The sequence below is a fragment of the Seriola aureovittata genome, chromosome 16, assembly GCF_021018895.1.
Source record: "Seriola aureovittata isolate HTS-2021-v1 ecotype China chromosome 16, ASM2101889v1, whole genome shotgun sequence".
NCBI classification, from domain to species: Eukaryota; Metazoa; Chordata; class Actinopteri; order Carangiformes; family Carangidae; genus Seriola; species Seriola aureovittata.
The window spans coordinates 21,050,149-21,059,912 of record NC_079379.1 but is presented as its reverse complement, the minus strand read 5'-3'; the positions used below and the strand labels follow the sequence as shown (position 1 = coordinate 21,059,912).

At 39.4% G+C, this 9,764-nt stretch overlaps 1 protein-coding gene across 1 annotated transcript; it reads right to left on the bottom strand.

Moving 5' to 3' along the window:
- Positions 1 to 2,003: 2,003 nt before the first annotated feature.
- On the bottom strand, positions 2,004 to 9,204 carry nrsn1l (neurensin 1-like). Its single transcript, XM_056398577.1, has 4 exons — positions 9,079 to 9,204; positions 6,080 to 6,162; positions 4,820 to 4,972; positions 2,004 to 3,679 (listed from the first exon to the last, which is right to left on the bottom strand). Exons 2-4 carry the CDS (start codon positions 6,137 to 6,139, stop codon positions 3,266 to 3,268), a joined length of 627 nt encoding a protein of 208 aa, XP_056254552.1. The 5' UTR covers positions 6,140 to 6,162; positions 9,079 to 9,204; the 3' UTR covers positions 2,004 to 3,265.
- Positions 9,205 to 9,764: the final 560 nt, after the last annotated feature.

The window sequence follows — 9,764 nt, the reverse complement described above, 5'->3', positions numbered from 1 at the left end:
AAAGGTCATAATCAGATCGATATAGGATTATATCAGTCCAGCGATAACACACTTTGAAAGTAGTGGAACAAACGTTAAAAAAAGGCAAAAGCAATATGATTCTGAGTACAAGTTGTGACCTAGAATATTTGTGTGTGTGTGTGTCTGTGTGTGTGAGAGAGAGAGTGTGTGTGTGTATACACTGTTTTGATTAGTGAATGTTAGGTGTCCCTCCTGTTTATGTGAATTAGGAGACAAGACGAGATGAGTCACACTCATAGCTGTGACTCATCTCACCAAAGTAACATGATGTACCTATTCAGACATAAATATATTCTCTCTCTCTCTCTCTCTCTCTCTCTCTCACACACACACACACACACACACACACTTGTGCACCTGCCCTCAGCCACATTTCACAGTCAAATAGTAAGAACACATTTTGAACTATACAGTACTCCCTTTTACAAACGTGCTGCTCTTACTGACTATATTGCTTATAGGTGTTCTTTCCTAGCAACATTGGCAATTATCGTTAATTATTGTTTGATTTACTGTGTGTGTTACTGATCGTTCCGCACATTTTGAAGTATGCAGTTTAATCTTTTCAGGACTGAAAGAAAAACTAGTTGATTTTACAAGGCACATCCCAAAATTAAGATTTACTTCTGCTCGGTCCTAAAGAAGCAGTGTTGTTATTTGAGCACTCACTGATTAATTCCAACACCCTCATTTGTGCGATAAAACCCAAAGTAAAGTCAGTTTATTTATTGTTTATTTATGCTGATCAGTTCTCTTGGCTGTGTCAAAGTTGAGTCCATCTCGGAACTCAACTCTGACTCTGAGCAGCACAGAGTCGGTACCATGTGGTGGAAAAATGCTGTACAGGTCAACTTTCTAGCTTTTTTTGGAAACTTTCAATTGGTCATAAGTTTTCATCAGTGGATGGAGTTGCTCAGTTGTCACAGGGATCAGTATAATATACTAATTATTATATGTAAATGTATAAAAATATCTCCTTTTAAGCCTGTTTTTATCTAGCAATACTGAGAAAAATATCTAGGTCTTTAGCTATTCAACATTTTATACCACCCACTCTAAAAAGTGCCTCTTCTCTATTAGTGCTGAAAGTCATGCCCTCAACTTGTCTGGAGTTTTTTGCTGGAAAGGGCCAAATGGAGGATGTAAGTGTGCTTTGTTATATTTTCATCCTATTCTTATCTCTTTCATGCAGTCTGCTCATATCACACCAATTTATGGTAAATAGCTTATTCCACCTCCCAAGGAGGTCCACACTTGTTGAACCCGTTGTGGTTTGTGAGGGAAAGATTCTTCCACACACAAATCAGCAGATGACAACATGGCTAATTTAGTGTCAGTAGTGGCGTTAGGGGAACATTATTATATATTATATATATTAAGAATATTACTACAGTTGTCAACGCTGTGTCATCCCAAAACACTACTGTGACGTAAATGAAGAAAGAAGAGTTTGACATGAAGTTACAGCTTAAACAAAGTGCTTCATAACTTAAGTGGGAGATCGTCAAACAAGGATCTTCCCCCTGTGGAGAAATGATAACTGTCTGTACATGTCGAATGCTACAAGCTTGGTGGGTCACCTGTGAATTTAGTTTGAAACCAAGAGGAAATCGGTCCAAAGCCACAAGTTCTCTAAAATCATTTTTTCCCCTCACCTTCAAAAACAACTATAAACAGTTGATTTCAAACACAGTCAGAGAGCACGTCTTAAGAACCTGTTGTAATAGAACATGAACTGGACCTTAAAGAACCAAAACAATTTGCTAAAAGAGGCTAAAATATGCTACAAGCTACATCAAGTTTTATTTGGTGAATAGTTTTTCCTTCGTGGATTCAGTATTACATGCAACACTTTCACATGACGAGATATTTGATTGTGCATTGACACCAAAAATATCACTGATTGCAGGTTTACAATATAATAAATAACTTTTTTTATACTGTAACAGTTTGATCAGAAGGAACCACAGACTTACAAAGTGTAGATTTGCAGATCACAAGTTTATTTTGATTTGCACCAGAGACACTTGACCCTCATTTGACTCCATAATCTTCATCATAGCCAATAACACAATATAAAAATGAAACAACAACAGGGAATCAGTGCTGTTAAAACAGGACATTATGGTTCTTTTGTTTTTTTACATTTTTTTCTAATGTGTATTATTCAGACTAATTTAACAAAACCGCAGCACCCAATCAAACAGATGGCCTCGAAGGTGCCACTGCAAAATCCCCTCACCTCAGAGCTTCACCACTTACTCACTACCACTGTGTAAGCCTGTAAACAAAAAATCTGATTGGTGTGAAAATAAAGAGAGGGGGTGTGAGGGACCAATCAGAAAAGAGTCTTTGTTCAGAGTTGAAAATAGAGCACTTGAAGCCCAACTGTTGCCTAGAGACACAGATTGCAGGCAATTACAGAGCCAGATTACAGTGGGGAGAAAATAGGTGATATTGTCAATGAAGCACGAATTTGTGTGTGTGTGTGGGTGTCTGGGTGAGCGGGTGACTGCAAGTGCATGTGACTGTACATGTGTTCAACACAGCGGGCTGAGCATTAGTGTGGATATGTGAAAATGTAGATAGAGAATTGTTAATGATTCTTTTTATGTGAGCACCTTTCTGAATGTCCTTTAAATGTGTAGCATGGGGATGGAAATGTAGCTTTTCTGTGTGATTCATGCAATATGTCTAACTATGTGGACAGCTGATACAATTACCATTTAAAAAATAACAGATAAAAATATAGAGCAAAAATACAACAAACACTATCAAGTAAGGAGTAAAAATATAATTTTCTACAATCAGTCATTAGGATTCTGCTCTCTTTTAGTGTCGGGTTGGACATTATTCACTATAGCTTTAAAATATGACTAGTGCACTGCACAAACACAGTCTATGGTCGACAGCTATATCCCTATTCTGTAGTACGAACCACAAGGTCTTTGGTTGAACTCTTGGGGCCTCATTTATATGTTTTAATTTGGATTTATTAAAAAAAAAAAAAAAAAAAAAAAAAACAAGCAAACTGCGTGTTATTCAAATCAAGCTGTGCTTTTAAGTGTTCAAAGTCCCTTGTCTACATCTTATGTCTATCTGTAATGTCCAGGTCATGAAACAACCTCCATTAGCGTTCTGAAAAGACATTTATCTTTAAAAACAAACAATAATTAAAGCTTGTAAATGAGACCCCTGGACCACAACAAAAGCCTGTACACTATGTAGCACAGCCAGGATCTTTTTAAGAAGCGGGTTGCACATTTTCCACTTTCGACAGTGTGACAGGTATCTTCCCCTCCTCAATACCTGGGGGCTTAGTGACCACGTCCCCCGGATCCCTGAATCCCCTCCACTTCGACTGTAACTCTCCTCTCCGTTCCCTTTCCCCCGCACTGTGGAACAGCCTCTCTTTCAGGTTGGCCCCGGGGAGGATCCAAACGACGACCCCCATCACCGCCAGGGCCGAGCCGAGGCAGGAGAGCCCGATCCCGGCCGCGGCACTGAGGTGCAGCCCCCTGTTGAAGCTGACGGCCTGGGTGTCCACGAAGAACAGGTCTCCCTCTCCGAACGACTCGATTTTATGGGGAGTGGAGTAACCGACTGACAGGCTGGCGATGCCTGCGGTCAGGATCAGGAGACCCAGGGCCAAGGACACCTGGAGGGAGGAGAGAGAAAGTGGAAGCGGTAATTTGTGCAGTCTGATGGCACTCAGTGCTCAGTGCTCTTCCCTTCTTGTAAGGAAAGGTCATTTTGTTGTTTATGATGCAGAAAAATCCAAATTGCCAAATGGGCAGGGGGCTCGCATGTAATGCTTCACCTTTACAAATACCACTACGCCACTGCCTGTAGTTCATCATACAGAGACAATTGGTTAAAATGCACTGTAAGCACGATATTACATGAGTATATCAGAGGGAGATTCTTTTTAGTTATTACAGCGGTGAAGCTCATCACTGGCAGGGGAAAACAATCAACAGGTGACACAGAGGTGGCACATCTCTGTCAGCTGCTCTCCCCGGGGCAACAGTGCAGTCGGCTGTGACAAGGACGGCAATGCATGGTGAATTTTGAGTTCACATTTAGAGAAAATAAGGAAAAAATTCAGAATCCTCAATCTCATAAGCAGTCTGAATGAAAAAAAAAAAAAAGGATTCTTTCTGTATTTTTGAAATGGGTCGAACTCAAGGCTTTTACATTCACAGAGAGCCTGAAAAGAGCTCTCAACTGAATTAATTGAAGCAGTCACCAAAGAAGGAACTAATAATAGATCCAGTTCAAGTTAGCAAGTCATAGTAACATTATTATGCTTGAAGTAGAAGGGACTAAAGATAGAATAGAGGCCAGTTGTACAAGGTTATTGTGTACAACAGGAAAACATTCATTTGAAAACCTTGTCTCAATACGTATGGACCCGATCTATTCTAAAATCAAGAGGATTTTAAAGGCAGATTTAAAACACGTTTTATGCGACTTTTCATCCTTTTCATTAAACTCCATTCAGGAATGATTTGATAAATTGCAATAATGGGAAACATAAGACATAATGATATAAAGAAATCTATAGTTATGGGACATCAGCCACTGAATATACTACTCTGAACAATGAGGGTCTGACCCCGTGTCTCCCCAGGGAATCATGCTTCAGCACTTGTGCTATATCAATCAGTAACTGCTAATCATTTACATGAAAGACCAGAGTGGGCTGCATTTCATGGATTTTTTAATGATTTGTTTCCGTTTTGATTTTGTTTTGAGTTAAATCATACAAACAGGTTGGAGCTTGTCGTAGCTTTACCTTCCAGACTGCTGAGTTCCACAACAGGGCTGACCTCTGGCTCTGGACGAACCCCCGATCCTCCGGGTCTCTCTCCCACATGGAGGACGAGCACTCCTCGTAGAAGTGGTGCAGATAGGAACGAACCCCAAACTGAAGACAGCTAGAACCCGCCTGGTGTAAAAAGAGACCACATAACATCGGAGAACCACAGTCCTCCATGATCATATTTGACCCTCTTTCACGTTTGAAGAAAGTCTAGTTTAAGGTCCCATTTTGTATGAAGTGAGATTTGCTAGTCTTTTTTGATTTCAGAGCAGGTCTATGTTCTGTATTAATACTGTGAAAGTATCAAAGCCTCAGTCCACAGAGAAACGCACACAGCCTGTATTCGGAAACTCAGCCTTAAAACCAGCCGTCATGACTTCTGTAACTTTGTGATGTCACAACAAAGCAGTCACCACTCTAAGCCATGCCCCAAGCCCCGCCCACCTGGACCCACCATCCAACCTTGCAGGATTTGGTTTGTTTACCTGAAAAATTTTTTTTTCACTCAGAAAACAGTCAGCCAATCAGAAGAGAGGCCGAGAGCATCCTCTCTTCTGATTGGCTCACCGACCTATTGTTACTAGAGCTCCAGAGAGAAGCCTGAGAGAGGAGATGTGAAACCACATTGAGATGATTTTTGGTGCTTAAAAACACAAATATATCTTGTTATGAATCAACACTTGAGATAAAACAGTGAAAAAGTGTCAAATTTGACATTAGATCACAGCCTACAAAATACAGTGTAATAATTTAGTACAAATGAGCATCAATAAAATACTTAGTTTAACTTTGTGATTAAGGCTTAGAGAGGTTTAGAAATAAATTACACTTGAAAAACCCTATTTACACTATACTATACCTATTTGATAAATACAGAGTACAGTTATACTGTTACTGGGTAAAAAGATAAATGATGACTAACAACAGCGTTTATGTCCCGTCTGAGGTAATGGGTGGCTCTTTGAAGTGCTGGTACATTTCCTCTATGATGAATCATTAGATATGTGGGAGAAAGCTTCCTTGTTGTAGGGTAAGTTTGGGGCATGTGGGCTGTTAAATAGAGCAGCCCCAGCATTGTTACCCTGTACATAGAAAATATCTACTCTGTTATTGCCTCTTATCTAAAGCATGATCAAACTATATTAAATGTCCTCTCTACATCTGCCTGGTGCTGATCATAAGACTCTTGTAGCTGTAATGAAAATCAAATAAAACAGGGAAAGCGAAGCTCACCTCACTCCCGGAGGATTCTCCTCCTGAGCCAGAGACACAGGCCTCGGAGCACAGCGCCATCACACCTCACGCACCTTGTACACCTGCGGTAAAGATACGGATACATAGTAGGTAGTACATGTTCAGAGGCCTGAAGAGATTGATATGTATACATATTCAGCTGCTTGGCTGTTGTAACACAAACACTGTTCATCTGCTGAATATGGATTTCCCTCAATAAAAGCCTCCCTCCCTTCAGAGACCTGTCATAAATCTTGGCCCGTGTCGTCAGGTCGCCTCAGTTATTGTTGCTGCATGTGAACGATTGACGGCTGCCGTGGCCCTAAGGTGGCTCTATTACCACCCACGGATGAATCACACGTATGCAAGTGTGTGCACACTCTATTCTTCCTCATATACACACATGTCCCTCTGTTGTTATTCTCCCAAGGCGGTTTGATTGATTTCTTTCATTCTTTGCCTTCAAACGGTTTCTCTAAGCGGCCACACGCGCCTGATCTCCGTCTGCATCGCACGGTAAGATCAACCTGACTGACTGCGGTTTGAAACATTATCCTGAAAACCAGATCAGTAATCACTGGAGGAGAACACACTGCTCAGGTGATCTTTGGTTTTTACTCTCCTCCATTGCCCAAAATCTTAAACCTGACATCATGAGTTGTCACCAAACTCATGTGATTGTGTGTGTGTTTGTAACGACACTGTCGTCAACAAAAATCGCAAACACAAGAAAGTAAACTTCTGATGCAAATGAAAAAAGCAAGTTGAAGGAAGATTAGAAAGTAAAGTAGATAAACAGAATATTTAGACTCTTTAATTCTAATTAGATATTACAAATTAGATCTAAATTACCTGTTGCAGCTTGTGCTTTTACCTTCCTGAGTAAAGCTTTTAGAAACATTTACAAATGATTACACAAATAAATAAAATAGTCAATATGGCCAGACTTCATCAAATAAAAGCAACCAATTATTGTAGTATTGACAACCCATTTATTTTCCTCTGGGTTAGTTTTTCCTGGTAAAGGGAATGATCTGACCTTTCTGGTTGTATTCATGGTGAATGTTAACACAATTAGAAGTCTGAATTCACAAGAACATGATGTAGGAACGTCCATAACTTGCTTTTAAGTAAATATGTTGAGCAGATATGATTAGCGTCTCCAGCGGTGGAGGGTATGAAATACATTAACTGAAGTGCCGTAATGAATAAATTATTATTTGAGCATTTCCATTCCATGCTACTTTATACTGCTACCACCGCAGTTCAGAGATTAATACTGGACATTTACTCTTTAACAAGTGTATTTTGCAGCTCTACCTTCTAGCTACCTGTTATTAAATATGGTACATTACTTCAAACGCTGCTTACACATTATTTTGTCAGTAACAACAGGAACCAATAAGTAGCCAGGCTGTATAATGAGTACAAAAACTTTATTATGGGCTAATTTAAATAACATTTTGTATTGTGAAGAGCTAATTTCATACTATTGTATTGGGACCAAATATTTCTCCCACCACTAAGTGAGTCAGAGTATTTTATCTGGTTATTATGGTCTGTTACTAACACATCTTAGAGCTGGTTATGATGCTAATATTAATGTTATGTTTTACTGATCCAGTGGTGGAAAGCAACTAAGTGCATTTACTCAAGTAGTGTGTTTAAGTATGAGGTACTTGTACTTTACTTTAGTATTTCCATTGAATGTCACTTTATACTTGTGATGTTTTTGTACTTTTTACTCCAATACATTTATCTAACAAAAATATTTCCCGGTTACCTTTCAGGTTAGTAGTTATGATAAAGTCATAAAAATATAACACGTTGTTAAAGATTAAACCAGTGGTTCCAACCTATTGGCTCATGAACTCTTACAGAAAAGCTGTGTCATTGTTTGCAGTTCCACCAGAGAGGTGTCATTAAATAACTGCTGAAGACCCAAAGATGTAAATTAGCCACAAGGTAAAGTAGCCATATAAAACTATCTCCACCCAGACCAGCTGTAACAGTAAATTGCTGCTGCCACAGTGATGCATCAGTCATTTAATAATACCACACTCAGTATTCTGTATATCACAGCTGCTTTTACTTTTGATGCTTTAAGCTGATAGTACTGCACTTTTCTTCAGTGGGATTTCAAATGCAGGACTTTTACTTGTAATAATAAAAGTATATTTACCATGTGGTACTGTGTTTTTACTTCAAAGATCTGATGAGTTTTTTCCACTGCTGTCTCATATCCAACCAGGCTTTATAATAATAAATAAATAAGTAGTATATGAAGCACTGACTGGTGACTCACAGTAGCCTATATTATGTGAGCACGATTAAGCTCTAAATTCATTGCTCTTACAAATGTGATTTTTTTTCATAAGGTTTATATATTTATTTCTGGATTCTGTTTCAATGATATTAAAAACATCAAATTTTGTCTGAAATTTGCTCCTAATCCATTTATTTGATTTATTTATTTGATTTTTCTGTCCCCTATAAAGACTGTTATACTGTCAGAGCGCTGTCCATGGTGCTGCTGAGTTTGCACCAACTTTCCCCCCCCGGACTCACAGGCGAGCGCGGTCCAGATTTAGTCCGGTCAAACTGTATTATTTGTCTCATAGGATCGTGAAACAGTCCGAAAATGCAACAGGGTTTGTTTACTGTCGTTTACTCAGGCCTATTCTGGATTTATGATTTCACATTTCATTTTTTTTTTTTTTTTTAATGCTACAAGCCTAAAATAAGATGCAAAAAACGTCAGATTTTTTAAAACTGACAGAATCAGAAGACATGGTGGTGATCTCAGCTCAGCACAGACATGAACTAACCGCCAGCACTGGACACCAGTGAGTCATCGCGGCCATGCAGCCTCTCAGTCCATCTCACACTTTTTCTCCGTCGCACTTACAAACCACTGAGTTTCCCAGTTTCTGTCCTCGGCTGCTGCCTCCTCTCTTCACTCTAACCCACTTCACTACCGGAGAAGCAGTCAGTCTTACCCCGTGGCCGGAGTGCTCGCTCTTCTCACTGGGGATCCATGTGCCGTCGGACCGGTAGATCTCCAAAGCTGCTGCTGCTGATGTGAATCAGTTGAAATGAGACGCTGCGCATGCGCGTGGATGAAAAAACAAAAAACAATATCAAACGTGCAGACTCTCGATGATAGATGTCATCTGTTAACTCTTAATCTATCTCTTTCAGATAAATTCACAGATGAGTCAAAGCGTTAAAACAGGAAGCAAGACTCTGTTGTGGTTTTTCACTGACTTCTGGTAGCATCTTAGCAAAACTTTATCCACCAGATAGTCTTTAAAATGCAGGTGACTGCCTTTTGATGAGCTCAGTAGAGGTCATATATTATTTTTTAAAACACCACATCTCCCTAGGATGAACCTGGATGTGATTATTAGCTTCTACAGTCAAAGTTTGAAGGTCCACAGTGCTGAAAAGTTATTCCTCCATTTCTTATTTTTATCCTCTACAAAAGATAGCAACCACAGCAAAAACCCAAGAACCTACAGGAAAAAGGTATAAAATCATAAAATGTGTGTCTATATGCCACAGTAGATTACAGCATTAGCTCACTATTGGTAGCCATGGATTCACTATCCGCCTAAAGGAATATTTAGTGGTATTATATGAAAGCCAGATTAAGACTCCCTATATATTTATTCATATAGTCTAG

Bases quoted from the DNA above. Each gene is read 5' to 3' on its own strand.
- nrsn1l (XM_056398577.1), bottom strand. From the start codon at position 6,139: ATGGCGCTGTGCTCCGAGGCCTGTGTCTCTGGCTCAGGAGGAGAATCC. The intron at 4,973-6,079 runs GTGAGCTTCGCT...TTTTTACACCAG, and splicing joins GAGAATCCTCCGGGAGTGAG to GCGGGTTCTAGCTGTCTTCA. The intron at 3,680-4,819 runs GTAAAGCTACGA...TCCTCCCTCCAG, and splicing joins GGAACTCAGCAGTCTGGAAG to GTGTCCTTGGCCCTGGGTCT.